Here is a 16,180-nt window from a genome sequence, read left to right as displayed (position 1 = left end):
GGTCACGAGGCTGGAGGGTCAAAGGGAGCATGTGGCAGTGGGGGGTGGCAGGGAGGGAAGGGGTGAGAAGAGAGACAGGCTCCCGTCTTCCTTTCAAAGCCCCCAGGAGGCCCCAGGAGACAGCAGCCTGAACTGCCACCTGCTCCATTCAGCTCCTTTAACCTCCCAAGGCTGGGCTGGGCGGGAGGGGGTCAGTCGGCCACATGCTCTCCCCTCTCCCCACAGATAAGCCTGGGCTCCCGGCTACAGATGGCCCCTCCCCACCCGCTTCTGGTCACTCTGGAGTCTGATGCTTCTGCCTATTGGACACATCAGACTCCTGTGCCTGGGGAAGAGAAAACACCGGAAGTGGGGACCCTCAGAAAACAAGGCCTCCCCCTATGGGAATCGGTCCATTTTTCCGAGGCAGGATGTGGTCTTTCCTTTCCAGCACATTTCATTGCTAGACCCTTTCTAGTGGGTGGAAAAGCCCAGCTCTCTCCTCCCTGTTGGTGTGAGTAAGGAAGGAGACAACAGGCAGAGGAAGAACAGGGGAAGGAAGAGAGGGACCCCAAGAGTTCCAAGAAAGGGGCTCTGGTGCAGGGGAACGAGGGAGCAGTGGCATTGGAAGACCACAGTCCTAGAGTGTCAAAGCCTCGGCTTCCTCACCTGGAAAATGGGTCCAAGACACTGCCCTACCTCAGCAGGGCAGGCAGAGCATGCGGAAGGGCTCTGTGCACAGTGAAACACGGGGTGTTACCTCAGGGGCAATGAGTGTCCCGCCTCCTACCTTTGGTCCAGGTCCCCAAACGCCCTACCTCCCTATCCCTCTGTGGGTGACTCTGGCCTTGGAGGGGGCCCTTCCTTACCGGCGAGGCGATTGTTGACCTTGTTGTGGCTGGACCAGAGCCAGAGCACGGCGCTGTTCAGACTCTCCACCCGGTGCATGGAGGCGGCTGCCATCTGTTCGAAGTGGTTGGCGCAGTCTCGGCAGCCGAAGAAGAAGCGCACGTAGCTGCGGATGGCCTGGAGGACCTCCTGGGCCTTGGCTGCGGGCAGGAGAGGGCCGTGCCTGTCACGGGGGCTCCCGGGCTGCCCGTGCCCGCCAGCCCCACCACTGCGCCTGCCGCGGGCCCACCTTCTGAGGAAGGGCCTGCGGTCTCCTTGCACACCCGGCCGCCTTCCAGGGGTCACTTTAGAGTTGACCCCGTCACCTCCCAAAGTCCTAAATCCCAGTTTCCTTTCTCTGCCACGCGTCCTGGTCCCTGTCACCGACTGATACTCGGGATAAAGCCCAAACTCACCAGAAGGACACTGAGGCTCTTGGAGACCCGTCTGGAGCACCCGCCCCCGCACCCCTCCTGCGCCCAGCCCACTTTAGCCTTCCTGTTCCCTCAGGCACTGCCTCAGGGGTCCCCCTGGATCCGGCTCGGCACATGCCCCGCTTTGTCTCCATCTCCCCTTGCCTCCCACTCTCTCCCACAGGGCCCCCGGCTTGGCGTCAGGATGCACCTTTGAATACTCCCCTCACCTCCTTGCCCTGACCCTGGGCTCCCCGAAACATGTGTCTCTTAAACCCTTGTCTTCCACAAGCCTCATTCTTCAGGCCTGGGGTGGCAGCAGGACCCTCCCTGCTGTGGGCTGCTGTCCAACTGTCCTGTTGCGGGACCCCAGCCCCTCAAAACCGAACTCACGGTCCCACCCCTCCCACCCCCCCCCTATTCTCTGGGACTCCCCACCCCGCTCTGTGTCCTGCTCACGACCACTCCCCACCACATCATTCCTGGTGACGTGAGCAGCCCCGAAGGCCAGGCCTCACCTCCCACCTCGCGGGCCTCCTCAGTGCTGCCTTCTCCTGGCCCAGCCGCCACGGCCCGTACCTGTCTCCCCCACCCCCACCCTGTGCTCTGGAACCTCACCCCTTCTGGCTTCCTCAGGACTTCACCGCTGTACATATATATTCTTTTGTTGGCACGTCATTGATTTCTCCCTTAATAGGACCAGTAAAGACAACTGCAATAAAGACATCCCCTCTCTGACCCCAGTGCCTGCCCCGTTATCTCCAATTTCTGGCCTCTTAGTCTCTCTTCACCCCATCTAGGCAGGCCCTTCTCGCTGCTGCTCCACCGCAACCACACCCGCCAGAGAGCTCCGGGCCTGGCAGCCACCCCCTCCCCCCCCCTCCCCGCCCCACCGCAGGACTGCGGCCCCCGCCCCGCCACCTACACCTCCTTCCGACATGGTATCCGGAAATTGCAGTAGCTGCTCCTTCTCCGCCCCCTTCGCTGGCTCCTGCTCCTCGGCAGGGCCCCAGAGGCTGCACACCACAGAGGCCAGGCCTCCGCGCCATCCTCTGCCCGCCTGGTCCCAAGGCTTTGCCTATCACCCCCCATGCGACTGCGCACAAGGTTGGGATCTCTCCCCTGAGCCCCGGACCACCCGTCTACGACTCCGTTCACACACTAGTGGGCACAGACCACGGAGTCCCCCACTGTCTACGCCGTCCCACCTCTCGGCTCACAGAACCATCGTCCACCAGCTGCTCAGGCCCAACGGCTCTGGGGTCCATGCTGGGTCCTGGCTCCTGCATATGCTCTCTGTCCAGTCGGCCACGGCTCCTCCAGCTCCACGTTCAAACACTCCCAAATCTGACCGCTTCCTCTACACGCCACCTACCGCTCTGGCCTGGGCTGCTTCCGCCTCTCTGGGGCGCGGTCCACCCCTGCCGGGGGCAGCCCGCCCTCCACCCAGCGGTCTCTCGAAGCACCCGTCCAGAGGCATCTCACGGCGCTGACCGGGAAATCCCAACCACTCCTCCACGGAGACCGCCAGGCCTGCACCCCCCTACCTCCCCCACACTGGGCTCTGCCACTGGCCTCCTTTTGGGGCTGCAAACACACCAGATTTGTTCTTGGCACCTGCTACTCCTTGGCCTGTGTCACGGGCCGTACTGCGTCCACCCGCACTCACACGTCGCGCACGTCAGAAAGTGACTGTATTTGGACAAAGAGTCTAAAGAAACCATTAAGGTCAAATGAGGTCACGAGGGTGGGTTCTAAGCCACAGGACCGGTGTCCTTATAAGAAGAGGCAACCTGGACATAGCACACACCCAGTGAAGACCCCACGAACGCTCAGGGAGGAGACGGCCGTCTACAAGGCAAGGAGAGGTCCCAGCAGATACCGACCCTCCTGGCACTGGACCGCCAGCCTCAGGAACTGGGAGAAAATAAGTTTCTCTTGGGAAAGCACCCCCGTGTGTAGCACTTTGTCGGGGCAGCCTGGAAACCTCTCTTCCAGCCGGGGGTCCGTGCAGGGCCACCTCCTCAGGGAAGCCTCCCGGAGCCATGAGGCCCCCCTCCTTCGTCCCTCCTCCACGCCCCCAAGTGCGTCTTCTTCAGGACACTCCTCACCCTGCCCAGATGAGGTACTTGTAAGGTTACTGCCTGTCTCTGGCCCCTGCAATGCTGTCCCCTGAGGCAGGGACTTCCTGGCTTGTGCACCACCGGACCCAACCCCGGGGCTGACGGACTAGTCCTCTAATCCCCTCTGCTTCTACTGGAATGCTCTCCCCCCTCCTCCCTCGCTCAGCTCCTGCTCATCCATCCGGTCCAGCTCACCTCCCCCGCCCCTCCTCACTGCACGAAGCCTTCCTCCCTCTCCCTGCACGGCCCTTCCCCCGCTCAGAGCCTTGGCCCGCTGCACAGCAGCTCTCTGCCCCCTGCCCCTTGCCCCCAGAGAGCGGGGTGCTTTCCGGCCCACGGACGCCTCCTCCAGGCTGACCTCGGTGATCTAACCCTTAGTCAGTGGGGACTGAACTGGACGCCTGCCCTTTGGTCGTGAGGTACAGGTATGAGGCAGAGTGAGTGGCAGAGGGCAGCCACATGGTTTGAGGAGGGAATAGGGCACAAGGGGCAATGTGTTTCCCCAGCCTTCCTTAGAAAACGACTTTTCAGGGGCGCTTGGGTGGCTCAGTTGGTTAAGTATCCAACTTGATTTCATCTCAGGTTGTGAGACAGAGACCCCATTCAGCTCCGTCTGCTTAAGGTTCTCGCTCTCCCTCTCCTCTGACCCTCCTCCTCCCCAGCTTGCAAATTCCCTCTCTAAAAAAAAAAAAAGAATGATTTTTTCCGTGGCAAACAAAAAAAAATTGTTCAAAGTATGTAGTATCAGCCATGTAGACTGAAACAGACAAAATTCCTAGTTTTGTAGGAGTATAAGAAATAGAACCACAAATTTATCACAAAGTTCTAGAAACAAAGCAAGCTTATGGCTCTAGAAAGCCAGAAAGACTCTTACACCCCCGAGCTTGCACAGGGCGCCACCCTGGGGCTGGGGACAGGAATGGGTGGCCGCTCCTGGTCCTCCCCGTCCTGGGTCTAGGCTGAGCATACATGGCCAGCTGCAAAAGCAGAATCAGCTACCTCTGGGCCTGTGACACGAAGCCTGTGGAGGGCCGGGCCGGGCCGGGCAGGGGGCACAGGCCTTGGGCTCACCTGTCTCTTGCGAGGGGTCGAAGTTGTGCCGAGCTGCTTGCACCGTCAGGAAATGGAAGAGGATCCACAGGGAACAGGGAAAGCCCCGGAAATGGGGCTCACTCCCCTGGCAGCCAACCCAGTTCACCTTCTCGGCGATGACAGTGCCCTGAGAACACACACGTGCCCGAGAGCGTATATGGGGAAGAAAGAGAAGGGGACGGGCGGTGAGAGGGAAGAAGCTTCCGGGAGACTCGAAGGTCAGCACACAGCCCTGAGACGAATGAAGTCCCTCCCCAATTCACCACTGGGAAGGTGGCACCTCCCTTCCACCGGCTACGCCCATCAAGGGAGCAGCAGATTTTGAAAAGCTGTGACACAGACTGAGTCGCATCCCTATTCTAGCCTCAACTTCCCCATCTGTAAAATGAGGGGTTTGGCCCCTGAGGCCCCTTCGAGCTTTGGCATCCAACACACTTGTGCAGCGGGGCGTCTCTGCTGGCTGCACTGGGCCAGCTCTGCACAGAGCGGAAGCACAGGAGCCCGGACAGGTGCCTCCAGAGAGGGCCAGACGGGCCTTGTGAGGGGCCCGATGTGGCAGCTCCAGCGACAAACTTGCTCACACTCGGTCTTAAATCCCGGCCCAACCACCTGCGGGCTTGATGATCTTAGAGAGTTACTTAACCTCTCTTAACCTCAGCTTCTCCATCTGCTAAATGGGGTAAGAGCTACCTTCCGCCCATGCTGGGAAGATGAGATGAGATGTGCATGCGGACGGCTCAGTAAGGAGCGGTTTATTCATTATTGCTGGAAGGGCCCAACCGAGATCCTGGACTCCTTCCGGAATGCAAGTGGGTGAAGGAGGGCAGAGGCTACAGGGTTAACCCCTTCTATCCCCACAGTCACTGAGGACAGGGAGAAGGTCTTCAGTTGCCCCCAGACTCACCTCCTTCCTGTTGTCCAGGGCAGCTTTAAAGAAACCGTAGGGGATTTTCTTTCTCTGCTGCCTCTTGAGCCAGTCATTTATGGAATGCAGGAAGTTCTGGACTAAGGGCTGGCCGGGGAAGTGCTGTGGGAGGCATAAGGAGAAGCTGGGGTGGGAAAAGCAATTCCCAGAGCTCCGCGGTCCCACAGAGGGGAGGGGGTTACACAGAGGTGAGGAGGGGCAGTTTCCTGAAATGCTCCTAAGCCACCAGGAAAACATTCTTCCTCAGACACAAAGGCGGTTCTTCATTCCCTTTGCTCTAGGGCACCTGGCAAGGTGAGGGAAGGGGTGGGGAGAGGACAGAGCTCTAAGTGAGGCTCAGCCCTCAGGCCTCCCTCTCTCCAGGCTGACCCTGACCCCACACTGCCCCTGGGAGGAACCTGAGCACCTGCGAACCTGGGCCACAGGGTCCTCTCTGTGGGCGATCTTCTGACAGACCAGCTGACTGCCTGCCGGGCGAGGCTGGCCAACAGCCTTTCATCTGTGTTCCATGGGCGGCTGGTGGGGACAAGGCGGCCCGGGGGCTTATAGCCAAGGTCCAGACCTTGCTGGTAACTCCCAAGAGTCTCCGAGGAACATGAAAAGCTACTCTGACAATAAGTCAACTGAAATCTGATTAGTATCAGCACTTTAAAACCACAAGGGCTCCAGGGAGGAGGACAGATGTGCGTGCGTGCACACACACACAACACACACCCATGGGCGGGGGAGGGGGCAGGAGAAGGGAGGGACACCAGCGGAGCGGGTCAGATAAAACCACCGAGACACAGGTCAGGAGGACAAAGACACCGAGAAACTTGTGGAGGAAAAAGAGCAAAGAACGATCATGAAATAGAAAAGCCTGCCAGTGGATCCGGTCCCCTGAGAAAGCCATTACAGATTCCCATCAAACCTCCAGGGCTGGCCCCTGGCCCTGAGGGAGAAGGGGGTGGAAGAATCTGGTCTCTGACACGCTCCGCTCCGGCCTCTGGGCTCTCAACATGAATTTACAGCTTCAAGTCAGCGTTTCTCACTGACCTTCGCCCATCACCCTGACTTGGACCCTTCCTCCTCCTCAGGCCCTGGTGTCGGGAGGAAGGATGAATTAGGGGCTCTGGACTTCAGGGAGTCACCATCTGCCTCGAGCAGGAAACGCTGGTGACCGCACGCCACCCAGTGGCCAGTCATTCCAGCTGCTTCTAGGAGAGAGCAGGGACCTGGCGGAGGGGCCAAAGGCTCTGGCCTCAGGCTGTACCAGCGCCACACAGAGGAGCCAGATGGGCCTGAAGGCCAGGACAGGGGTGAGGCTGGCAGGCAGTTCCTGCTGGGAGGCACAGATCACCCCCAGAGGTAGCCCCAGCTGCCCACAGACCTGGCACCCGGGGACCGAGGGTGGCTGTGTCAGCAGTCAGCCTGCAAAGGGGACCGGAGCCCACATCTGACTCAGCGGTCCTCCACAGCGCAGAGCCTGGGGTTTTAAGTAGGGCAGCACTAACCAGGGATCTGGAAGCAGACAGAAGGATGTGGGGAGGGAGGAGGAGACAGGTGCCGAAGGAAGGGGGCCTGCATCTCAGCTTCACGGAGCTGAGCAAGCTGTGTGGCAAAGAAAGGACCACGGGCTCTGGGGCCAGAGATCTCAGCCCAGGTCCTCCCGACACCTCCTCACTGGGAGGCATGAGGCAAGTCCCCTGAACACCCTGGGGCTCTGAAATGGGACTAACACTCGCCATTGTGCAAAGGCAAGAGGATCAAATGCGTGACACACAGCAGATCCCCCACAGGCAGGAGCTGCACTTCAGAGAGTGGCCGGGTCGGCTGGAAACCACAGACGAACAAGGGAGGGGTGGCCAAGGAGCCGGTCACACTATGACCAGTGACTGGGAAGGAAGAGAGGAGATGCAGAAAAGCCTCTTTCCTTCCCTGTGGCATCCACGGGTCCCGCTTCCCCAGTGACCACGGCCTCACTCCATGCTCCGACTATAGTGGGGGACCCGGGCAGAATCCGCGGGGAACATCCCGGGGCATCCGGCCCTACCCTACCCAGCCAGCAGCCAGGGGCAGCAGCCCGCAGTGAACCAGGACCGCTGTGGGTCCAGGTGTCCAGCCAGATCAGGAGCTCCCAAGGGAGGTGCCGACAAGGGAGGCTGGGGCCCTGCTCACCTGGGCCAGCACGGCCACGAACTTTTTCAGGGCCACCAGGCGCTGCCCCTCCAGCACAGAGAACTTGCCCACTTCCACCCGCAGGATGTAGTGCAGCGCGGATTCCAGGTCAGCCATGTAGATCTTGGAGCTGAGGACCCAGAAGGCGGTGGAGAGAGAGAGGGGAGGGTATTAACCACAGGCTGGGGGCTGGGGATGAACACCTAGGGCTACAGAGAGGGAAGGGGAGGGCCACTGTCGATGGTCACAGAGTCCTATAAGTTAGCACTGGGCTCTGCCACTAACCAGCTCTGTGACCTTGAGTGTATTACTTAATCTCTCGGAGCCACAGTTCCTCATTTACTATAACAATAAATTGCTCACGGGAAGGCTGCTGAGAGGAATAAATAAGAGCAGAAAGGCAAGCCACTCAGCAGCTCCTGGCACGAAGTAGGGGTCCCCTCCATAGGCTCAGGGCTGGCCCCTCCTGGGACTCACTGAAGGTGCTTTTAATCAGGTGGCTGGTGGAAGGCTGAGTTCTGCTCCCTGTTCTGAACAAAGGCGCCTAGGGACAGACAGAGCAATGGGTGCACCCAAACAATGTGGCTCTGGAAAGCTGGACCCTCTTGGAAAGACCAAGGCTCCGGCTGCCCTCCGAGGCGGGGCATGGTGGGGGCTGAGGGTTAGGAGGGCAACTGGCGTGTCTTTATTTGGGGGCTCATGTCCTCACAGCTGCCAGGCCTTGTAGTGGGTGAGGCTCCCGGTCACACGTCTTGGGCCATCCCAGCCCTGGGGAAAAGGCTGCAGGCTCCAAGCTGGCTGCCTCACCCCGCACCCATCCTGCTGGCTCAGGGTCTGGGCTCGGGCTTCTGTAGGAAAGGGCTCGGCACAGTGGCTGCTTCTCTACCCCTGCCTCCTGAGGCCTGGGTTCTGGCCTCAGTTCTGGGAGGCAACTCAGTCCACCCTTCTGGGCCTCAGCGACGCCACCTGTAAAGTAAACTGGTTACTCCAGCCGTACCTACCTCCTAATGCTGCGGGAGCCAACAGGGTCACTCAAGGGGTCAGCACTGTAAACCCCTGTGCTCTACCCTCAGGGCAAAGGGCCCTCTCTAGGCCCCACCGGGGTGTCCTGGGTTGGTACCTCTCCATTCTTGCGGTCTGCCTCAAGACGTGGCCCCTGACTTATGGGATAAGGTATGGAAGGTGCCGGGCACGGAGTTCGGCACCCGAGGCCCGTAAGCGTCCGCTGTTATAATTCGAATGACGGGAATCCTCATCTGTGAATGACCATGAGGACAGTTCCCATGTCTAGGTCTCTGTTTCCTTCTTACCCAATTTACTGAACATCTCACTTCCTACCCTGCAAGTCCTTCACGTTGGGATGCAAACCCTCTGGAAATCAGATGGCCTCTCCCTCAGTTCTCTTGGACAGTCTCCTCGTGGAGGCCATCTTGCCGATGCGGCTCTGGGCTGCCCGGTCAGCCATTTCTCCTTGGCATACCGCCGGGTGCCAGCTTAAGAGGCTTAGAGCCCCATCTCCTGCTCAACGAGCAGAAATTCTACTGCAAGGGCAGAGCCAAGCGGCCTTGGAGAGAAAAGCGGCTTCCTCATGGTTAGGTCTGAGCACAAAGATACAGACTAGCCCAGAAGGTAGTGAGCTCTCCAGCACCGGAGGCATTCAGAGGTCAGTGACTTCCTGGAAGGGGCTGTAAACTCTGGGGGAAGGGACTGCATATCTGCGTGTGTCTGAATTACAGTGCCTACTGGGTAGCAGGTACTCAAACACATCTGCAGAAGAGATGGCTGCTCGGGTGGGAAGTTGGTCAGAAGGCCACAGGGTATCCCTCCAAGCTGATCCCACATGCTCTTGAATCGTGTTAGTTTAAGGAATGTGGGCATTGGAAAGTGTTCACTCCATCACTTACACAAGCAAGTGCTGTCTGGAACCTCCCACAGTCAGCAGACACGGGGCTGGCCCCTGGGTGCCTGCGGCTGATCCCAGCAGCTATGACTCTTCTGTGTGTGGTCAGCAGCCGGGAGAGCCCAAAGGCCAAGGCCAGCCTTCAGGGGGTCTGGGATTGGAAAGGCATGTGCTAAGCTCAAGATAGGGACCAGAGTGTGGTATGGAGGCCGGGGCTCTGGGATCGGAGGTGAGGCTCTGGGGAGGCGAGGGGGCGTGGCCTTACCGATCTGCGACTTTCCACACAGTGGGAGCTATTGTGTGAGCAGTGGTTGGCACAAGCTTGGTGGGGACAGGCTCCCGGGGGGCCCTGGAGAACCTCTTCAGGTAAGTGGTGTAGAAGGACCTGGATTCCGCAAGCCTGTGAGAAAAGAAACCAGAGGGGAGGCAGTGGGTATGGAGAAAGAGACCCCAGGACAAAATCATGTCAGGAGAGGAGGCAGGTGGCTCAGCTGACAGAAGTGTTTATTTTTTTAATTTATTTTTTAAAGAGGAGGAGCAGAGGGAGAAGGAGAGAATCTCCAGCAGACTCTGTGCTGAGTGTGGAGCCTGATATGGGGCTCAATCCCATGACCCTGAGATCACGACCTGAGCCAAAACCAAGAGTCGGATGCTTCACCAACTGCGCCACCCAGGCGCCCGTTGGCAGAAATGTTTATTAAGAAATATTTGAATCTGGGGCACCTGGGTGGCTCAGTCATTAAGCATCTGCCTTCTGCTTGGGTCTTGATCCCAGGGTCTTGGGATCGAGCCCCATATCGGGCCCCCTGCTCAGAGGGGAGCCTGCTTCTCCCTCTCCCACTCCCCCTCTTGTGTTCTCTCTCTTGCTGTCTCTCTCTGTCAAATAAATAAAATCTTAAAAAAAAAAAAAAAAAGAGGGACACCTGGGTGGCTCAGTTGTTTAAGCAGCTGCCTTCGGCTCAGGTCATGATCCCAGCATCCTGGGATCTAGTCCCACATCGGGCTCCTTGCTCAGCAGGGAGCCTGCTTCTCCCTCTGCCTCTGCCTGCCATTCTGTCTGCCTGTGCTCGCTCTCTCCCCCTCTCTCTCTGTGATAAATAAATAAAATCTTAAAAAAAAAAATACATGAATCTGGTTACATCTCCTCCCCAGTGAGGTCAAACCAAGGCGCCCAGGCCTCACTTTAGCCTTTCCATCCACCACTCATGCTGTGGAAAGGCTCTCCGAGCCCCATCTGGAAAAGCAGCAGGTCTGAACATTCCTCAGCCTGCCGTGGAGCAGCTGTGGGACGGAGCTACTTCTGCCCATGGACGAGATGCCTGGGTCTGACTACCTTCGCCGGAGACCAAAGGAGGCTGCCCACTCAGGAGCTTGCTTTGAAGTACCAGAGGTGGCCCAACTCCCCAAGGAAATCAAGGGCGTTTGATACCTGATTTTTTAAAAACAGGTAGTAATAACAACAACGCTAAATTCTCCAATCCTTGTACAATCCTTTTGATTTCTTTCTCTCTTCTGACAGAGAGTCCTCAGGGCAAGCGACATCTCCTGGTCACGGCTGCCTGGAGGGAGAGTGTGAAGACCAGCAGCCACGTGAAGGGACGCCCCGGGGGAGCTGGCACCGGGAAGCACCGCTTTCCACTCCGCTGTCCCGGCCCGATGTTTATCGCCGAGCAGATGGCTCAGGAGCAGCGTCGTCACAAACAATTTTCCCCTCCACCAGCTCCAAGTGAGGAGACAATGCCTCCTCTCCCCACCAGGACTGGCACTGTCTGTCCCTCCCTGTCCCTCTGCAGCCCACGCTCCCCTCCCCCGGCGGAATTCCCTGGTGAAGCTGGCCCAGTGCTGGTTGGTCACTGGGGCCGGCAAGGGCCAGGGGCCACCCTGCCGGGCCTCTGTCCAGGATGGTGCTAACGGCCCCGCAGGGCAGCTCACTGGGCACCTCAGGCAAGACTCGGTCTCCCTGGCCCTCGAGCTCCTGCCGGCAGGAGCCAGGCGACATCAATCATCTGCCCAGGGAGGGCACCGAGGCACCATCTGGCGCCATTTAACGGGCCATTCAGCAGCAGGAGCCTGACAGAGGGGCTGAGGCTGGCCTGATTGTTTTCTCTTGGCATTTTGGAACTGGCTATTGTCTAGCTCCTAATGAACTTTTCTGCAATTAGAAAACCAAAGGGAGGGAGGGTCAGGCATATCTGAGTGCCTGCCAGGCCTGCAGCCTGCCAAGGAGCCTGTGAACTGCGGAGGATGGGGACTAGAGCCAGCGCTGCCAGGGCGATGGTGCCGGAGCAGCGGCGAGTGCACCAGGGGCCCGAGACCGGACTCCTGAGCTGGAGGCCGGGGGGCCGCGTGCCTGGCACTGCCCACCCACTCCAGGCACAGGCAGCTGCTTCTCCTGCACAAGGGGGCTCCTCAGAGCAACTGTAGCAGGAAGAACGTGGCAGGCTTCTGTAGGCGGGAAGGAGGGATGTGGGCAGGGGGAGAAGAGAGAGGGGAGGAGGGACACACAGCACTCACACGTGGACCCGAGAGGCAGAGCCATTCCGAAACAGCAAGTAGCAAGATGGGAAGTCAGTGACCCCGAACTTGCTCACCACATCGCCCTCCGTGTTCAGGACCCTGCGCACTGCTATGCCTTGGTGCTGGGACAAGTCCAGAGTCACCTGTGGAAACAGACAGACATGTTGCGGGGGCGGGCAGCCACTGGGCAGAGGGAGACCTGGGCGGGCACCATCCAGACTCTAAGCCTTCTGGGGAGTGGACGAGTGTGCCGGCAGTCTCCTGCCACCAACCACAACGACCCCACAGGCGACAAGAGTCACATGCTGCCCAGGGCAGGGGCCTTGGAACTGTGCACACCACACACCTTGAATTTCCTAGGGCAGTCCAATCTAATACAATTTTCTTTCCAATGAAAGTAATTTGTAGAAGGCATAATAAAATGTGGTTTCATTTTTATTCTTATATTTACAAGACTTTCTATCTCTATTCCAAATCAGAAAAACATACTTAGACATGACTTTATTTTTAGAAAGAAATAAGGGGGAAAATCATGTTAGCTAACATTTATTGAGACGGTATTATGACTGTTTATGGATCGCTTCATTGAATCTTCAAAATAATGCTATGAGATGGAAACTATTATTAGGAGACCAAGCCGGGGGCTGCCTCTGTTTGCATCCTGGTCCCACTGGCCTAAACCTCCCCGACTCCATCTCTTTACTTGCAAAACTGGAATAACACACATACCAACCTCAGAGGGCTTTAAAAGGACCGAAGAGGTTAATTTTATGAAATGTGTAACAGTGACTGGGGCATGTATAAGTGACTGGGGTATATAAGTGTTCATTAAAAAACTAAAATGTCTTGGGGTGCCTGGGTGGCTCAGTGGGTTAAGCCTCTGCTTTCAGCTCAGGTCATGATCTCAGGGTCCTGGGATCGAGCCCCGCATCGGGCTTTCTGCTCAGCAAGGAGCCTGCTTCCCCCCTCTCTCTCTGCCTGCCTCTCTGCCTACTTGTGATCTTTCTCTCTGTCAAATAAATAAATAAATAAATCTTAAAAAAAAAAAAAAAAACCCAAAACTAAAATGTCTATTGCAAATGAGAACACAAAGGTTAAGTGGTGAAATCAAGTGCTTAGAGGATAGAGGCAGGAAGTGACCAAACTGGGCAATGCACCCCAGGTCAAACTGGCTCCAGGGTCTGGGCTCTTGACTACTGAGCCCTCCTGCTTCTCACACTAACCATCTCTGCATGGAAACAGGGTCCCTGGCCCTGAGGGACAGTAGGGGGAAGATCTGTTTCCAATGAACACTTTTAATCACTTCCTTGTCATTAGACCTGGACTGGGACCCCAGAAGGGGCAGGTAGTCCTCCAGCAAAGCTCCGTGCCCCTCGCCATCACCCTCTGTTTCCCTTCTCAGGGCTCAGAGGCCTGGAGGCAGCCCGTAGCGCCCTGGATATGCTTGAGGAATTTCAGGAGGAAAGCATTCGGAGCCAGCAGTGGTGTTTAATTTCATCTCCACCTCCTGCCTCTTCTGCATCCCTGCACTGCTTTGGGACTTCACCCCGGCCTGGCCTGTCCCCCCTCGGCGTCTGGGAAAAGCCCACAAAGGGTGTAGAGAAGTCTGTGTGCCAGCGGCAGACTGGAGAGCTCTCTGCATTAGGCCAGGGGAAGGGATCTTTAAAAAGCACCTACTCTGCGCCAGCTACCAGTCCAGGCCCTTCCCCTAACCTGCCTCATTTGTGCCAGCAGTGTCCTGAGGAAAGGGAGCAATCACGCTTTCCAGACACGCTTTTCCAGACAGGTCACCATGGGGCGGCAATTCACACCTGCCTGTTCTGTTACTGCTTCCTCCAGAGGCCCTGAACGAGCTCTGACCGCCCCTCCCCACACCCAGGCTCCAGTTCCACAGGGGTGGGGCGGTGTGGAAACCACCAGGCTTGCGGCACTCACAGACCTGGTTCAAAGCCCTGCTCCACCAATCCACCGGCCCGGGGCCCTTCAACCTGTTACCCGGTCATCATCCTTAATTGTGAAGATTAGCGACTACGTGTGCCTGCACTCTAGTCCAGTGCTCAGTGAACAGCGGGTGTTACAGACGCACGTTCAACGAGGGAGATAAAAAAGACAAAGGTTTTCCCACGGAAAGGCCCAGCTCCCACACTTCCTGGGTCCTCCAGCAGGGGTCAGGCCAGTGCTGGGCTAAGACGTGCATGTGGCTGAGACCCCAGAATTCACCGGAACAGCCCAGCTCCTGAACTCACTGGGCTCTCTGCTGACGCCCACCTTGGTGTTGCAGGGACCCTGGGGGGCGCTCACCTCTCTACCCAGGTATGAGCCTTCCTTTTCAAAGATCAGGGCCAAGTAATCTTTGTCGTTTCTCGCAAAGAATCCATCAATCTCCTCCAGCCTGCAAGAGACAAGAGCGGCAGTGACCTGCTTGGGACACCAGGCACGCCTGTCACAAAACTATGGGGGCAGCCATATATCCCCCTCCTGCTCCCACTCGAGGCTCCATGGAAGTCGCCCCCACCAGCCCTCCAGGGGGAGCAAGCCAAACCCTTAGTCTCAGAGGACGCTGCCTCTGCTTCCCTACAAGCTGCTTCTCCGTTTGATCCACATTTTGATTTTTTTTTCACATTGTTTCTTCTAAGAATCTGGAGTGAGTACGAGGTGGCCTGGGGAGGAGGAGGAGGAGGAGGAGGACAGGAGAGGGGGGCTTTGAGACCAGCGGTCTCTGTGTTCTGATAAGGGCAAGGCTGAGTGAATATGGACAATGTTCAGGACCCATGAGGTTGGCAGGTCTACCTGACCTGCTGCTTCTGAGATCCGTGGGACTGAAAACGCACCACGAAGGATGTACGTGCAGGAGAGAGAGAGAGAGGTGGACACGGTCACTGAGAAATGTAAGTAAGGGCAGGCTGGCAGGAATGTTTCCTGGAGAGAAGGGGTCTAGGACAGCCCCAAACCAAGACTAACACTGGGCCCAGGGTCTCTGCGGGGCCCTCCAGGAGGACGGACACTTGGACAAGCTGATTTAAAAAAAAAAAAAATTGAGGGTTGGATTCAACCCCAACTGACGCTAGCAGCACAGTCTCTCGGCAGGATTACTGCTTTCAAGAACATGAGCAAATTGATGTGGGGGCCTGGAGCCCCAGCGCCTGCTTCATGAGCCTCCTCAGGCCCTGGGATCTTCCCTGCGCTCTGAGGCTGGGCTCCCTCCAGCAGTGCCTGCGGGTACCCAGATTTGCTCCTTCTTGGCAGGAACCCTTGAGGTGGGCTCTATCCTGTCTCAAGTTCTCATCTAGGAGGGCGAGACCTAGTGCTCTCAGTCTACCCTCTGTGGGAGAGCCGAAGCGAGGCACCGTGCCCTTTCCTTCTAGAAGAGGCAATCCTGGGAGCCTGCCTGGCAGGCAGATGCGGGCCACCAGCCGCCGTGGCCCACCCCCCAGTCACAGCCACCGCTCAGAAAGATGACCACTTCCTCTTAGAGGCAGGGCTCCCTTTTCCTCTGAGCCTTCCTTCTTCGCCCCATGTCCACTCTGTCAGTGCCCCCTCTGGGTTAGATGCTGTGAAGTCTGCTGCACCCCACAAACGTTCCGGAGCACAGGCTGTGAAAAGCAGAGGCAGGCATGGCCCGGAGAACTGCCGCCCATCTCTTCCTTCCCTTGCACCCTTCGACCCCACGAAGCCAGGGCTCCTCAGGGAGGCCCTCCAGCGACAGGGAGTCTCCTACCAGCTGCTCCAGAGCGGCTCGGGGCTCTTGCCCACAGAGGGTCTGCCCCAGAGACAAAGGCCTTTGTATCCCCTACGCAGCTGTCCCCGCTACCCTCACTCCCAGGCCTGCGATCCCGGCCCACACCGCACCCCACCTGCTCCAGCCCCGCATACCTGGCAGGCTCCAGCGGGGGGCAGGCGGGGGGCCACGTGTCACTATGGGACTCCAAGGCGTCAATGAGCCTCTTCCGCAGCGTCTCCACATCAGCACCAGCCACTGGATGAAGACGGACATGGGGGAGGGGCGCATGAGGGAGCAATAATCCCAGCGGCCTTGTCAGCTTTGCTGAAACAAAGGGCCCGGGGCACAGGCTAGTTCTGAGAGAAACAGAGCATGGGTCAGTCCTTCTCTATTAGAGCAGTGCGGTGGGGTCTTCTTCTGTGGCCCTAAGTTACACGAGAAGACCCATCCCTCAGAGGGCAGGAA

At 57.9% G+C, this 16,180-nt stretch overlaps 1 protein-coding gene across 1 annotated transcript in view; it reads right to left on the bottom strand.

Annotated features, from left to right (window-relative positions):
• Positions 1-16,180, bottom strand: part of QSOX1 (quiescin sulfhydryl oxidase 1) — a 33,862-nt gene that overhangs the window by 2,202 nt on the left and 15,480 nt on the right. The window contains exons 4-11 of the mRNA XM_044267218.1: positions 15,868-15,970; positions 14,296-14,386; positions 11,992-12,137; positions 9,743-9,877; positions 7,578-7,707; positions 5,400-5,522; positions 4,475-4,622; positions 849-1,028 (exon numbers count right to left, since the gene is read on the bottom strand). Coding sequence (XP_044123153.1) covers positions 849-1,028; positions 4,475-4,622; positions 5,400-5,522; positions 7,578-7,707; positions 9,743-9,877; positions 11,992-12,137; positions 14,296-14,386; positions 15,868-15,970 — 1,056 coding nt within the window. The remainder of the gene's footprint in view (positions 1-848; positions 1,029-4,474; positions 4,623-5,399; positions 5,523-7,577; positions 7,708-9,742; positions 9,878-11,991; positions 12,138-14,295; positions 14,387-15,867; positions 15,971-16,180) is intronic.

Source organism: Neovison vison, chromosome 10, assembly GCF_020171115.1.
Source record: "Neovison vison isolate M4711 chromosome 10, ASM_NN_V1, whole genome shotgun sequence".
Taxonomy (NCBI): domain Eukaryota; kingdom Metazoa; phylum Chordata; class Mammalia; order Carnivora; family Mustelidae; genus Neogale; species Neogale vison.
Note: the sequence above shows the minus strand (reverse complement) of the source record. Positions and strands in the feature narration are given on the sequence as shown.